This window comes from Dama dama, chromosome 26 (assembly GCF_033118175.1).
Source record: "Dama dama isolate Ldn47 chromosome 26, ASM3311817v1, whole genome shotgun sequence".
NCBI lineage: Eukaryota > Metazoa > Chordata > Mammalia > Artiodactyla > Cervidae > Dama > Dama dama.
The window spans coordinates 31,856,751-31,873,504 of record NC_083706.1 but is presented as its reverse complement, the minus strand read 5'-3'; the positions used below and the strand labels follow the sequence as shown (position 1 = coordinate 31,873,504).

Genomic DNA, 16,754 nt, shown 5'->3' with positions numbered 1-16,754 from the left:
AGTCTTGCACCTTTTATCTAATCACCTAAGATCTCAGACAGCAGAGTCCTCTTGCCTCATGACCTCTGGACTTTTTGCTTTATATCTGCACTAACTCTTCCTGTCTCCTTTTCTCTTGTTGCTACCTGTTACGCAACAAAGGGCTTCCCTGGTAGCTCAGCTGGTAAAGAATCTGCTTGCAATGCAGGAGACCCCAGTTGGATTCCTGGGTCAGGAAGATCCCCTGGAGAAGGGATAGACTACCCACTCCAGTATTGTTGGGCTTCCCTGGTGGCTCAGGTGGTAAAGAATCCGCCTGCAATGTGGGACACCTGGGTTCAATCCCTGGGTTGGGAACAAAGCAACAAAGACCATTGAAAGGACTCCATGTGCGTGTTATAATGCTCTGGAACTTACATCTAAATTAACATTCCATAAACTCATCCTTATGCACCACTATTGCACCAGAAAATATAGGAACATATAAATGCATTGCATACAGGTTCATCTTCTGCTCAATCCACTTCAATAATATCCCCTTAAATGTAGAAAGAAACAGGGATGAGGAGTCCCTACCTCCAGGCAGAGAACTGATTCTCAGAATCTCTTCTCCCTCATAATACATTATGAAGGATACATAAAGCCGATTTTAAAAAATATAGTGACCTAGAGAAGAGCTTAATTGCCAGGGAGCATTTCGAATCTTGAGAAGGTGGGAAACGCAAGAAGAACTAAAGAAGTTTTGAAAACATGAACAAAAATTAATTTTATATTAATAAATGCTTTTTCTAAATTATCTAGCATAGATTAGCACTTATGGAGAAAGCTTTTATAGAGTGTACAGAGAGGCAAACTAGAATATTGGAAAACTTAATTTTTTTAAAAGAAGATTTTAAATTAGACCTCAACTGCTTAACAGTAAGGGTCAGAGGAATGAGAATTTTTATTATACCTTCATGATCACTGCCTCTGAGCTGGATCCTGTTTTTGCACTGGGAATATGATGCTGTGACACTGGGATGAGACTGAAGTGTGGTCCCTGCCATCGTGGGGACAGTAATTAAAGATTCACAAAATAAATGTGTAACTACACATCTCAAGAAGGACTATGAAGGGAAATCACAAGGCATATATAATAGGGACAAGAATGGAGATTCTAACCAGCTGGAGCAAAATGACAGTAAAACTTCATAGGAGGGCAAGGCATTATAAGACAGCAATAAGTAGCATTCTGATTTTTTCAATACTGCAAATTATTTCAACAGACCACTGTATTTGTAGCTCAGAGACAACAGGAAGGGAGGGACATCAAAGGATCAGTCATTGTACCTATGTCTCTCCTTTGTTGAAGACACCACAGACCAAGGCCTCATCTTCAGCTTAGCTGATCATCCATCCAAAGATGAACTGGCTCACTCATCAAACCAAAAGAGACTGATGAATAGCAGTTTATTAACTTACAACAGGAGGTATGCCCTTCCGGTGCCTGAATTCTGGTGGCTACTAACTCTCAAGGGACCCAGGAGGCCTAAGAAGCTTCGCTTTCCTGCTAAGAATGCTGATCCTATCTTGAACACATTTATGCTCCTTTCTTTCATCCTAGAAGATAATCTTATCTCAAAGTTATTCTGAGGGTGCTTCTCAAATACCCCTACATACCCATTCCAGAAGCTAGGCTGCACATTATATTAGTTTGGAAATCCCTTGCTCACTACAAATTGATGGTGTAAACAAGATTGTTTAAATTACTTAAAAGAACTAAAGCACTACAAGCACTTCAGAAAATACCAATTAAAATACAAATAATTCACACTCATACAAATTATTCTTATCTAGCTATTGCACAGGCATTTGAATAAAAGGAAGACGGAACTAATGAATCAATGAGCGGAAGACGACTGAACTCACAGATAATTTTGGAGTCATGTATTCATTTAATATTAGAAAGAAGCCTATATTTTAAAAAGAAATTGGTTAACATTCAGACTTTCCAGTAGCTTAACTCAGCTAAGTTAGATAAATATATTATTGGAATTTATTTTAACCCAATTTTTAATAGCACTAGTTAAACAAAAAATATAAAAACAAATTCTTTTCTTCTTATTCAGCAGTCTTCTATTGTATGATTTCTTTTGAATCAATTATTAAGGAAAAGCATAATTTGTTGACAAATTTAAAACAGGCAACTTATTCTCTTTGGATTTTGTACTAAATGTGTATTTAAACTATATTGAAATATAACTACATACAATGATATTAAAATCAGAAATTGACACAAAATACTTTCATTTCTCCATGTTTTAGTTTTTGTATTTTGTACTTAAAAACCAACTAGTTTTTTTTAAAAAACAATTTTGTGTTATTTATAACTAACTAGATAAAAGGATGTTGTTATGTTTTTGTATCTTTATAAAAGCCTGAAACTATATTTATAAACATAACTCCACTATTATTTCATGTGGCAGCTGAATCTTTATTTCTAACAAATTGAAGGTCAAGTTGGATGTAGTCATCACTATATGTTCTCTTTCTAGCACTGGGTTTTGAGCTCTAGAGTTAGGTATTTGTGCTATATAAGAATTTTCATTATATGAAGGTAACCCTTCCTTGGGGTAAGCATCGTCATAAGTCATTTGCAAAATGATTATTAAAATGATTATATAGTGACATTTCTCATTGATTTGTTTCATTCAGGACCATTTGTTTTCTACCTTAAAAAGATTATACGTGCATGAGAGTCAAAACAAATTCAAGTAGCAAAATGGTAAAAACCTCCCCTCTGGACAGGCATATCTAGCAAGAGAGAAAGTGAGTTAAGTGCCTACTGGCTAGATGTTCAATGTCTACTAGCGGCTTAGTAGGCTCACTCAGCACACTCTCAGAGACTCTCAAACTTCCATTTTGAACTGCAAAAATAGTTTTAAATGTTCATACTTCTTACTCTCTAGTAGAAATTGACACAGATTCTGTTACTGCCTTTTATAACCGTCCCACCTATAACACAGAAGGCCAGTTGGGAAAACTGATCTAAACCATTCAACACCTCTCTATCCTATTTCACTAAAGACTTAGTTCCCTCTGATAATCTGATCTGGTGTTTTAAAATCCTGATGTTTAGGAAGTCCTTTATTAACAAGTCACTTAACCTCTCAGGACCTCAGATTTCTCATCTAGAAAATCAGGGAGTTTGGGTAAGATTTTTTTTTAAGTCTCACCCCGAATTAGAATTTTGTGATTTTTGTATTGTCCAAACACTAGTTTTCATAACAGTTTAATATCAGAACAATGTTTTAAAACTAATTTGAACAAGAACTCCTTAATATATAATGCACATAAAAGTGAAGCTAAGAACACTCAAGGTCTATAGAACTCAATTTGAAAATCACTGATCCAAAGCTCTCTTTTAAGAAATGCTTTCCTTTTTTCTTTGTCTCAGTGGAAAAGGAAAACATCTGGAAAGGATCCACCATATTCATTTCCCTGTGCGTATACCAGAACATATGGATTAAGTCACCTGTCAGCTTTTTCTTCTCCAGATTAAACAGCCATTATAAGTCCCATTTCCCATCCTTTAAAATATATTTCCTTTTTTTAAAAATGAACGTTCTTTAGTTTCTGTAACTCTTTATTAAAATGCAAAGTTAAAAACCAACCACAATCTCTGAGAAGAGCCAAGTGCAGCAAAAGAATTACTTCCAGTTCTATCATTTGATATTCTCACTCCTAACACACTCCGATTGTTTCCTTTTTAATAACAGAATTCCATTGCTGCCTCCCAACCAATAGCTCAGTTTGACTCACAATTTATGTGTGTGTGTGTGTGGGTGTGTGTGTGGCTGAAAATGTTATACCTAGTCAATAATTTCCTGTCCAATACCCATTCAATTTGTTACTGGGGCCTTCGAAGTTTTTCCTATTGAATGTAATCCTGTTTTCAATGACATATTTATCTAGTTAAGGTCACGTTTTCTTTCGCTTTCCAACATACCTCATCCAACTTTATAACCCATGTGAGTATTGTCTAGTTTATTGTTAAAAGAAAGTGCGTGCATGCTCAGTTGTGTCCGACTCTTTGTGACCCATGGACTGCCTCCCACCAAGTTCCTCCGTCCATGAGATTCTCCAGGCAAGAATACTGGAGGGGGCTGCCATTTCCTCCTCCACAGGATCTTCCCGACCCAGGGATCAAAGCCACGTCTACTGTATCTCCTGTATTAGCAGGTGAATTCTTTAGCACCAAGTCACTTGGGAAGTCTGAATTTATTGTTAAAGTTGTAGAGTAATAAAATTTCAATTATCCAAACATACTTGAGGCATGTTATGGGCTAAATTGTGTCCTCTAAAATTCATACATTGAATTTTTAACTCCCAGCATCTCAGACTGTAACAGTATTTGGTTATAAGTTCTTCAAAGAGGTGATTAAATTAAAATGAGGCCATATGGGTGAGCCCTAATCCAATCTGACTGGTGACAGGCAAAGCTACACCCAGGACTTCAGCACAGAGGAAAGAAAGAAAAGCCCAGCTGAGGGCACAGTAGAAATCAGCCATCTGCAAGGCAAGGAGCGAGGCCTCGGGAGGAACCAGCCCTGCTGACACCTTGATGCTGGACTTCCAGCCTCCAGAATTGTGAGAAAACAAAGTCTATCGTTTAAGCCACCCAGTCTGTGGTATTTTGTTAAGACATGCCAGGCAGACTAAAACAAGCTACTCTGTGCAAGATACTGTGCAGTCCTTGGGGGCTCACCAAGGGACCTTTGCCATTACACAGAAGGCTACCACGGCGGGCACAAATACACAAAACTCAAGCCTGGGCAAGTCATGAAGGAAGAGCTGAGCAAAATGCCCTGGGAGGCACCAAGGCCACCAGAACCTTTTCCATCTGGGGATCAGGGAAAGTTTGAAAGAGGAGATGTTATGTGAGCTAGACCTTCAAAGATGGACTAAACTCCAGTCGAAGCAGGTGGGGGGAGAGGGCAGCAATCCAGGGAAACAGGACTTCATGAGCATAAACCAGGCTTACTCTGTACCCACGATCACTTTCAGAACAACCCCAGTCATCACCCACCTGCGGACAAGACTGGTAGTTCTCAAACTGGACTAAACATCAGGACTAATTTATAAGCTTTTTTAAAAACATGTAGATCCTCAGGCCCCACTCCCAATCTACTGAATCAGAGATGATGTTCTGGAATCTTCAACCATCTTCTCAGGTGAGATAGCATCAACTCGTCAAGTTTTAAGACCCCTGTTTAATAAAAACATTTCACTGTCCCCTGCTTCCATGGTAAAATAACTATCAAATGTGAAAATACATGAAGACAGAAAAAATTCTTCCAAGTTTAGTCATGATTTCCAATAATTTGTACTTTATTAATTAGAACAAAATCCATAGGTTTAAAAATTGTATGAAGATCTTATTTTGACAGACACATTTATGTAAGGCATTATTAACTCAACTTGCAGATAACGCAAGGCTGCATACAGGGCTTCTTCCTACCCCGTTATTCCACAGACCAGCAAAACAGAATTTTCCATCCTGTGAATGAGGGAGAATAGGAGAGAGAAGGAGAAAGGCAGAAATAGGGATTGTTGTCACACTTCATGCTCAAACAGAGGCTCCTGCCTCGTTATGGTGGCCAAGTGGATGGTGGGACGAGACAGCAGCCGTGTTTTTCTCTACAGTTAAGACCTGGAGTCAAGGTCTTGGGAGGAGGGGAAGAGAATGGGCCCAACCAGTGTTGGTCTCTGTCCACAGAAATCTTTAGCAAAAGGTAAAAGATTTATATGATCTGAAGGGAAACCAGAGTATCAGTGTCTGTCTCTGACTGAGTCCTTCTCTCCCCTTTTCCCTAATCCCTCTGAAAAGATAGGTGTTGGGTAGGTTGGGGCGGGGGTGGGGGGGAGGTGTTTGTTTTTTTAACTCTCAAAATCCTCCTTCCTGAAGTGATGAAAGTAATCTGTACTTGTTCATGTGAGGATTAGATGAGATCCTTTAGAAAGTATAATAAAACCCAATATTAGAACCCATGCTGCCCCCCGGCCTCACCCTGGCTCCACCATACAAGTATAAACTGTTGTGTATATTTTCTGAAACTCGGCCCCTCTGTCAGCGTTTCCTCAATTCAGTTTAGCTGAAGCCCAAGGCTTACCTCTAAAAGCTCTGTTTCAATCAAAAGTTCACACCAACAGGGCCCTCCCTCCCTACTCAACAACCAATGATCCTTGAAAACAGATGAGTTTTCCTCGAGTCCGTGACAGGCCACAATGCAGACAGTGGTAAGCTGCTGTTCTCCTTTCTGCTAGATTTCTATGCTGCCAACCTGGAAAGTAACCTTCTCCAGAAAAATCTTCCCTGACCACGCCCTCCTCAAGCCCTTTATTTGGGTTCCCTTGGTACTTCTGCTCTATTCATTCCGTCCATCCATTCCCTCATTAATCTAATCAGCGAAAGACTTGTTTTAGACACAGAATAAACAAACAGGTGAAGTCCCTGCTCTCTCCTGGAGCTTTCATTCCAGTGGGGGAAAGACAGTGAAAATTGAATATGCAACAAGTCAGGTGGGGATGAATACCAAGAGGAAAAACAAACCAGCGTAGGCAAGCAAAGAGGGATATTGCTAGTTGTGGAAGATAGTCAGGAAGGCCTCAGACTAAGCAGGCACATGAAGGAATGTAAGTGCAGAGAGCTGGGAAGAGAGTTCCAGCCCACATCTTTCTTCCACGATGGTAGGGATCCCATGTTACACAGTTTCTCTACCACCGTTATGGGTTGAATTATGGCCCTCCAAAAATGTTGGACTCTTAACCCCCAGGACCTCGCTTCTGCTGCTGTCACTTCAGTCGTGTCCAACTCTATGTGACCCCATAGACGGCCGCCCACCAGGCTCCCCCGTCCCTGGGATTCTCCAGGCAAGAACAGTGGAGTGGGTTGCCATTTCCTTCTCCAATGCATGAAAGTGAAAAGTGAACGTGAAGTCGCTCAGTCGTGTCCGACTCTTCGCGACCCCATGGACTGCAGCCCACCAGGCTCCTCCGTCCATGGGATTTTCCAGGCAAGAGTACTGGAGTGGGGTGCCATTGCCTTCTCTGCCCTAGGGCCTTAAGAAGAACTTTATTTACAGATAGGGTCTTTACAGAGATAATCAAGTTAAAATGAGGTCATTAGGACAGATCCCAGTCCAACATGACTGGTGTCCTTATAAAATGGGAAAATTGGGACATACACACAAGGAAAAAATGCCATGTGAGGATTAAGACAGAGATTGGGGTGATACACATATAAGCCAAGAAACATCAAAGATGGGCAGCAAATCACCACATCTAGAAGAGGGGCATGGAACAGATTCTCCCTCACCGGCGCTCAAAACCAACTCTGCCAACACCTTGATCTTGGAATTCTAGACTCCAGAACTGTGAGACAATAATTTTCTGTTGTTTAAGCCTGAGCGCCCTAGGAAAAAAATACAACCAAAAGAAACACAACCTTACAGCATCTTCAGGGCCACATGCGGCCCCACTGCCTCACCCCAGTCCACAGGATAAGCCCCTGCTTACACTGGGCTTTGCATACCCCTAGATGACTGTAATGGCCCCCTAACCGGATTCCCCACTCCCAGTTTTACTTTCTCAATCCATTCTCCATAGTATTGCCCTGACCTCTTTAAAATGAAAATTTGATCATCTCACTGGTTCACAAGCCTTCACTCACTTCTCTTTACCTTTAAGACATAACCCTAATTTCTCAGCTTGGGGACAAATGCCTGTAGGATCCAGCCTGTCTAGCTCTCCTCCAACCTTGTCTCTCTCACCTTTGTCTCCCTCCTGGGATGGCCTGGCTTCTACTCATTGTCAGGCCTGCACTTATCACCACTCCCACTGGGAAGCCTTCCCAGGGCTGGAAGTCCAGACTGTCCCTCCTATGGACTCCAGAAGTCCCTGCGCTTAGCGCTGCTGTGACACTTATCAACGTGTGTCCAAGGCTTGCTTGTCCATCTCCACTTTTGACCATGAGTTCTTGTCCTGGCTGTCTCTCCAAGAGCTAGGAAGAGTGCCCGGCACTTGGTAAATGTTCACTGGATGCATGAATAAATGAACGAAGCGCACCATGTTCTCACCAGCTGGTCCCAGAAGGAATTTCTTTTCCCTCTAAGGGGTGGGGGGTGGGGAGGTGACCTTTCAAGGGATTTCTCAATAGTCTGTGGAACCACTGGAGCTGCACCTTTCCTTCATGGTTTCAAGGGGAATTTAGATTAGACATTCAAGAGCCGGTCCTTGTGTCGCAAGACACTGCAGTACAAGGAAGGGAAGTAAACAATCTATCTGGCAATATTTTTTTGGGGGGGGGGGGGGGCGGGGCAGGGAGGCTTGACCAGTATTTTTGAGTCTATTTTTTTGATAGGAAGTATCAAGTTTGTTGGGTTTTGTTTTTCCCTCAAGCCTCTGATTCTGTAACTGCAAGCCCATGACCTATAGGTATAAATCGTGGGTGGACAAGAGATCAGGGGATTCTTGCAACCCAAACTGCAATGTGCTCCTGTGAACAAATCTCCAAAAAGCAAACATTTTTGAGGTTTAAAAATTATTGCACACACGGTTATAAATGATGGAGGGTGTGGAAAAGGAAAGAGAGGAAGACAGTAACAATGTTTAAATCCACATATTAACTATTCTACACATATATAACTAAAGGAAGACAGAGGGGTAATAGATTCAAATAATCAGGATTTGCTCTCTTCTGCAAATTCCTAAAAGGGGAAATGTATCAGAATTTCCAGTCTTCAAGAAGGGCCTTAAAAAGTCCTGTGAGCAAGATGGGAGGAAAAAAAAAGGGAGGGGGGGACTTGCTCTTCACAGCAGGAAGTCGTCAATGGATATCTAGTTATGAAGAAACAACTCTGAAGAGAAGTCCTTATTCGGAGCGCTAAACTCACTTTTACCACATAAAGAGCAATTTAAAAGCTCCGAGCAACCTCATCACGGTGTTGAGGAAACAATTCGGCTTCCCCATTCGAGAAAGCAAGAGAGCTCCGACTGGGTAGTGGCCCAGGCCCGCGTTAAGGCTTTTATTTGCAAGTCAATGAGCCAAATGGACGACCAGGCTAGTTGTGCCGCGTTCTGGGAAGCAAGGTTATTATTATCGCCTATTGGCCCAGTGAGCAATTTCACTGAAAAGGAAGAGTCCGAGCGGTGTGTGCGCGCGGTGCCATACGGGACGTGCAGCTACGTGCCCACCTCCAGAACGACTTTATTTACAAAGCGATTACCATGCTATCTATTTGTTTTCCTTTTCCAGCTTCAGCAGCCTTACTCAGCCCTCGAATTTCTTAATTACAAACCCGTTCGCTTCTAAATCAACCCCAAACCGTCAGGCAGAGCCCGGAGGGAGGCTGTGCAAGTTTGCACACACCCCCACCTCCCGGATCAAGGGCAACAGCAGAAGCAAGAAACTGTGTGTGTGCAAAAAGGTGGATCTGGGGACGAGGATCGCTGAGTTTGTTTACAGAGCAGAGACGCCTCAGCTCGGATGCCAAAGCTACCAAGGGCTGCAAACGCAAACTTAGCAGAAGCACACGTACCCCGGGAGCGGCGAGCAGCCGCCAAAGCACGGACCGGATTCCCAGGCGCTGGAGCGGAGGCGGCCGAGCCCGCGAACGCGCTCGGTCCACCTGCAGCGGCCGCCGCTGCCGCTCCCCGCCCCCAGTTCCTGTCCTTGAAAGGAGTGGAGGAAATGCATCTACACGCAGAATGTCTAGATCAGGTTTACCTACTGCTCCTATAAAAACACAAAGGCACAGTCCAGGAAAGCGCGCACAGGGGAGGGGGCATTATTTGCCCGGGTCTTAAAAACCCACTCGGGTAAACACAGCCCTGCTTTGCAAGCTGGGTAGGCTTTTGCAAAGCCGAGGAGGCAGAAAGGCACTAAACAGGGGGCGCTGTGTGAACCCTATTTTCCCGCAGAAGGCAGCCCAGGTCGCTAGGTGAGCTCAAAGTGGGGATTCGGCCAGAGGGGGGCGGTGAGTTTTCCTAGTTTCTCTCGCGGCGTGCGCTACCTTCGGGCTGAGCGTCCAGGGAGGACTTTCTGCGCCGGGGGCGGCCTGGCCTGGTATTTGTGGGCCGGGAAGAAACCAGAATCGGGGGGCAGCGGGGCGGCGCCTGGGCCCGCAGGCTCTGCGCACGTGCCTCCGGCCGCGGGGACGCGGCTGCCCAGCCCGGTCCCGCGTGCCTGATGTTCCGGAATCCGCGTTTGCCCGCCGCCCGCCGGGGAGGCTCGCTCCGCCCTTCCTGAAATCCCTTATATTAACTGTGGCCAAAGCCCTAAGAAACACAGCTCATTGTTGGCAGCTGCCGGGCGGTCTTGCCGAGCTGTGAGTGCAGCAGAGGGGAAATAAAAGGGAACGGCTCCGATCCTGCCCCAGCGACTGCTGCAAGACTTCGGCGCCGACTTCGCGATTGCGAGCGCCTTGCACGCCAGGAAGGCCCCCTCTATGTGCTGCTGAGCCGGTCCTGGACCCGACGATCCCGCCCTCGGTCTTCAGAGCAGAAATCGCAAGGACGGAAGGTAAGTGCGGCGGGCGAAGCTGGCTGAGGCTCCTGCCAGGCCAGTCCTCCGAGGGCTGGGTTTGCCCGGAGGAAGAGCGCGAGGCGGAGCTGGGGAATAACAACAGGATGTGCAACAACAGGATGAGGAGGGCTGATTTAATGCCTGAAGTTCGCGGCTGGGCTATGGGGCACTTCCTTTATTAGGCGACTTCGGGGAGCCAGAGGGGGGTGTGGGCTTGGGTCCCCCGCCGGATCGCAGGGGAAAGAGCTGTTTGTGCAGCGCGCAGATCTTCTGTTGTGGATGGCAGGTCTTCCTTGGTGGGCAGCCCGGGTGCACAGGCTCCTAGTGGGATCCTCGGGATGAGCATTCGCAGCTTAAGCGCGTCGGATGAACCTGGGAGCCAGAGGAGAGGAAAAGTGGGGTGCGCCGTGGTGGGCGACACGTGTGGCTCGGGTCTTACCGTCTGCCCTTTTCACTTGCAGGACTGGAAATGGCAGACCATATGATGGCCATGAACCACGGGCGCTTCCCCGACGGCACCAACGGGCTGCACCACCACCCTGCCCACCGCATGGGTATGGGGCAGTTCCCGAGCCCCCATCATCACCAGCAGCAGCAGCCCCAACACGCCTTCAACGCCCTGATGGGCGAGCACATACACTACGGCGCGAGCAACATGAATGCCTCGAGCGGCATCAGGCACGCGATGGGGCCGGGGACTGTAAACGGAGGGCACCCCCCGAGCGCGCTGGCCCCCGCGGCCAGGTTTAACAACTCCCAGTTCATGGGCCCCCCGGTGGCCAGCCAGGGAGGCTCCCTGCCAGCCAGCATGCAGCTGCAGAAGCTCAACAACCAGTATTTCAACCATCACCCCTACCCCCACAACCACTACATGCCGGATTTGCACCCTGCTGCGGGCCACCAGATGAACGGGACAAACCAGCACTTCCGAGATTGCAACCCCAAGCACAGCGGCGGCAGCAGCACCCCCGGCGGCTCGGGCGGCAGCAGCACCCCCGGCGGCTCCGCGGGCACTTCGGGCGGCGGCGCCGGCAGCGCCAATAGCGGCGGCGGCAGCGGCGGCGGCAGCAGCAGCAACATGCCCGCCTCCGTGGCCCACGTCCCCGCTGCAGTGCTGCCGCCCAATGTCATAGACACTGATTTCATCGACGAGGAAGTGCTCATGTCCTTAGTGATAGAAATGGGTTTGGACCGCATCAAGGAGCTGCCCGAACTCTGGCTGGGGCAAAACGAGTTTGATTTTATGACGGACTTCGTGTGCAAACAACAGCCCAGCAGAGTAAGCTGTTGACTCGATCGAAACCCCGGCGGAAAAAAATCAAATCCCCCAACTTCTTCGGTGTGAATTAAAAAAACATTCCCTTTAGACACAGTATCTCACTTTCAGAGCGTGAAAGGTTTGAGAACTTGGAAACAAAGTAAACTATAAACTTGTACAAATTGGTTTAAAAAATTGCTGCCACTTTTTTTTTTTTTTTTTCCTGTTTTTGTTTCGTTTTTGTAGCCTGGACATTCACCTCCCTTATGTAGTTGAAATACCTAGCTAACTTGGGTCTTTTTTGTTGTTTGTTTTTACTCCTTATTTCCTCACTTTCTCCAGTGCTCAACTGTTAGATATTAATCTTGGCAAACTGCTTAATCTTGTGGATTTTGTAGATGGTTTCAAATGACTGAACTGCATTCAGATTTACAAGGAAAAGGAAAAATTGCATTAGTTGGTTGCATGAACTTTGAAGGGCAGATATTACTGCACAAACTCTGCCATCTCGCTTCATATTTTTAACTATGCATTTGAGTACAGACTAATTTTTAAAATATGCTTAACTGGAAGATTAAACAGATGTGGGCCAAACCATTCTGGATCAGGAAAAGTCGTAACTGTTCACTTTCAAGGTGGCTGTCCCCCTCCCCCATATGTACAGACAATAATAGGGTGTGGAATGTCGTCAGTGGCAAACATTTCACAGATTTTTATTTTGTTTCTGTCTTCAACATTTTTGACACTGTGCTAATAGTTATATTCAGTACATGAAAAGATACTACTGTGTTGAAAGCTTTTTAGGAAATTTTGACAGTATTTTTGTACAAAACATTTTTTTGAAAAAATACTTGTTAATTTATTCTATTTTAATTTGCCAATGTCAATAAAAAGTTAAGAAATACTTGTTTCTAGAAGTCATTTGGGGGTGGTTATTCCCTTTGGTGGCTTTGTTTTTTCCTCTTGAACACTACTGAGGAGAGTCAGCATTCCAAAGGATAAATTACAGGACACTAAAACAGGTCATGATGAGCTTAAAGTGGAGAGCAGGATTTAACATAATTGGCATAATGCTTCATTGTTATCACTGTAACATACCTCTTGGTGTGGTTTAATCAAAAGCTGCAAAGTTGTCAAAGAGCAATTTTTTTTTTTCTTAATTGACATCATCTTCAAGTGTACTCCAGAGTTAGGTTTGTAATACTAAACGTTACAAATATTATTTCACAGGGTGGGAGGGGGAAATCAAGTGTTTCTGGTTATACCTGATTCAACTACTTAAATGGAGGTACACTGGAATAAAACACTGGGAGATTGATGAGGATGGCATTAAAATATAAATCTACCTTTATCTCTAGTGACGAATTTTATTTCTCAGCAAAAGTACTAAAGACAGGCACACATCTTCTGGCTTGAGGGGGCTGGAATTCCACCTTGAGGTTTTCTATTTTTTTCTCTTACAATATTTAAAATTTACTCAGCAAGGTTGATGCAAAGGTCAAATTAAGAGTCTTCACAAGATGTTCCTTCTCAAGCATGCCCTGTTTTCCGGGATTCTGAGCTTTTACTGTTACACGCGTTGGGTGCAAAGGACATAATGATAAGATCCTCTTTAATTTTACCTGCATGTGTTATCAAGAAGACATAACTCCAGTGAAGTAGGTGTCAAGTTTTGCCTTGTATAATCAAGCAAAGGAAAAAGTAATATTGTTAAAATTTCAAACAATCCCAAATGGCAGGAGAATGAATTTTGTTTTCCCTTTCATGTTTACCTTCATAAAATCAACATTATCTACATTCATGAAAAAAAAAGTTATACATAACCTGCTGGAGGAGTACAGAAATGTAGGTTGTGGAAAATCTCACAATCCTGTAAAAGAACATTTCATTTAGACTCAGATTCTAATCTTAAATCCCATATTTCACAATAAAAAATCAGGAGACAAGGGTATAGAAACATGTTAAATTATAGGGAGTCTGACATAAAGGCTGATTTCAGTAAAATTCAGATCACCTATTCTATAATTCTGTTTCCAAGGCAGGCTATTAAGATGCATACTCCACTGGATTTTTTATGTCTCTATAATTGACACTTCTTTATTAAAAATTATTTTGCAAGTAAATAATTTCACTGAAAATATACCATCATTCAAAACTATTCACTCCGTTTAAAGGCTAATCCAGATTTCCCACATTAACAGTTAAAGCTGAAGTTTTCTTCAGCGCAAACATGTCAATACTAAATCTGTGATCAGCAGTAAATCTTCCTGGCTAAGCATTTTCACAGTAAGTTTTTCTTTTTCCTTTTTTTTTTCCAGAGGCTCAAGTGAAAAAAAAAAATGTTTGCATACATATTAATACAGCAATTGTAGTTGTTTTTCACTTGTGCCAGGAAAAAAGACAAAAGGGAAGGCTATTGGAGGCATTGTTGTTGTTTTTTTACATAAAGAAAGAAGCAAGAGAATTGTCTTGCCACCACCCTTCACCATTTATTCTGCCAGGGAATAAGCCACAACACCTGCTCTGTCACTAAATTCTTCCTGCTGCTCTAAGGCCGGAACACATATGTGAAGATGCAGAGCCCAAGAAACTATTATTAGATCCATAGCCTATCTCTGCCAGAACACAGGACTCAACCAGAAGGGCTGGGTGAAAAACTCAATTTCTCTTCAGTACAAACACAAACTCCCCGGACCCCTTCATTTGAATGATCCCTATTTCATTAAAACTCTTTCATGATCAACAACTGAGTAGATTCTATGGGATTTCTGCAGGTCTCTTAAGCAAAGAAAAATAACTCCTTGTTTTAACAACCTGATTCATGAAACCTGTACAGTGACCTAGATCACCGGGCTACTGGTAGACATTTGCAAAACCTTTTGTGGTCTTGTTTCCTACCTACTAAGTTGCTTATAGCATATGGGGAAATTTGACCTCTGTACCTTGGCTGTTTTTCAAAAAGTTCTAATATGGTACAAGAATTTCTGTTCTTTAAGTTTTGCCCACAAATACACTTTTGATTTTCAAGAAGAGATCATTGATAAGCCACAGCAAAATATCACAGAAACACATCAGAAAAATAAGAACACGTTAATAAAAAGCTTGTATCTCTGTTGTGGCTACTAAAAATCCTGGTAGCAGTATCTTTGCTGGAGCTGATAAAGATGTTACAGCTATGGATGGGTCTTTGAAGAACAGTTACCTAATCACCACTGTTTATGGGGTGCTAGTCTAAAGCACTAGTACCAGAAGGCTGACATCTATTGTGAAGTTTATGGTCTCCGTGACTTTTACTACTGTAAACTGGGATAGCTATAAATTGATGTCAACATTAAAGGCCAGATCCTTTAGAGCAAAATATTAATCCACTAATCTATTATGGGTGGCCGGCTTTGAAATATAAACTTTGCAGTCCTGGACCATTAGGTGTTTTCGCCCCCTTGTGGAATTTATTTAGAAGGTCAAAGAAAAGCTAAGAGCTCAAGAGGGATTTATTTGTTTTATTGTTGTTGCTTTACCATTTCTGAAGACTTCATTTTCTTTCTTGAAGCAAACAGCATATATTTCAGAAAACAAATTTCCCATCGAAGAAGATTCCAAAATAAACACCCTTTATGAAAAGTATTTTACTTACCAAAGACCTTAACTTATGATTAAATGTACATACTTGAAACTTGCCTCATGTTTCAAAATGGACATTGGCTAAGGGGTTTTCTTACTAAAAGGTAATGAGCAATGCTTTAGCCTGTCAGTTAAAGCTGACGCACTCTTTACCCTCAAATCAGAACTGCTGATTTGGAATCAGTGCAAATAATAATGCACTTGATGTACAGGGTTAGAAAGGTACAGGAGAATCTCCAGGAATGCACAATGCAATTATCTACATTGGAATGTGATCAAGCCATGGGCTCTAATCTTGTGAAAAGGGCCACAGGATATTTAATGAGAATGAGAGTTGCTGCCTAATCGATTCAGTAAAATTTACTTTAAAATAAACTTGGCAGATAACATTGTCTCCCCAAAATAAATAAATGTAGAATTCAAGGAATTTAGGACTCAAGCCATTGGCAATTTTCTCCTCTCCTCTATTGTTTTACTAGCACAAGAGAGACTGCACACAGCCTCAGAGATGGTGTTCATCATTTTGGTACTTATACCACTATCACCTGAATGAGAACTCCCAGGCAGGTTGAAGCAAGAGACCCGTAGGTAGTTCATCAAGTAACTTAGCCAGTGAACCCCTATTATCATGTGTCCTGTTTGTCTTTTCCCCTCAGAGTAGAAGGAACAATAGCAATGTCAGAATTTTAATAGCAATGGACGGGCTTAAATTACCTGACCTATTTTTATACAGCAAGGAGAAAAATGATGTTTTTTTTTTTTTTTCCCCTGGTAGCCATTCTTATCATTTAAATTAGAAAAAGAAATATAAGGACATTTTCTATTAAATAGTGTATTGTCCATAAACAACTTTAGTTTGCCAATAAGACCCACCTATATTTTTGAAAAAATTTGATGCCTGAAGTAAAAAAAATTTCTCAGGAAGATTTAAATTCATAAATAATGCTAAATAATGAACTGAAAATGTGCTAGGAGTTGAGGGTGTGAATTTCTATAGTATTTTGCTATTTGTGAACATAATAAAGAGAAGTTAGGAGAAGTAGGGTTCTATTGTGTTGAGGAACTGAATCCATGATCCCCAGAAAAAAAAGAATTTTCAACTAACCATTCTCATATTTTCAGTGAAAAGATATTGATTTTTTGGAGGTTGAATCCTTATCAATTACTTCTTTCCCTAAGATGAGCACGAAAGTTGCCAGTCCCAAGGGGTTGGTTTGGGAGGGCTTCTGGAGAGTTCTGCTTGGGTAAACCAAGGCATGCAGAGTGAAACAAAGCGGGTGAAAGACAAACTCTGAGTACCATTACTGGCTTTATACGTTGTTGATTTTCATG

The 16,754-nt window shown here is 42.9% G+C and overlaps 1 protein-coding gene and 1 non-coding gene across 2 annotated transcripts; one reads left to right on the top strand and one right to left on the bottom strand.

Annotated features, from left to right (window-relative positions):
- Nucleotides 1-5,678: 5,678 nt before the first annotated feature.
- On the bottom strand, nucleotides 5,679-5,791 carry LOC133047358 (U5 spliceosomal RNA). The gene has a single exon (XR_009690724.1). It is a non-coding gene; the product is annotated as a U5 spliceosomal RNA (small nuclear RNA).
- Nucleotides 5,792-10,290: 4,499 nt separating this feature from the next.
- Nucleotides 10,291-12,705, top strand: CITED2 (Cbp/p300 interacting transactivator with Glu/Asp rich carboxy-terminal domain 2). The gene is made up of 2 exons (XM_061130078.1): nucleotides 10,291-10,540; nucleotides 11,005-12,705. The coding sequence occupies exon 2, from the start codon at nucleotides 11,013-11,015 to the stop codon at nucleotides 11,832-11,834; it is 822 nt and encodes a 273-aa protein (XP_060986061.1). The 5' UTR covers nucleotides 10,291-10,540; nucleotides 11,005-11,012; the 3' UTR covers nucleotides 11,835-12,705.
- Nucleotides 12,706-16,754: the final 4,049 nt, after the last annotated feature.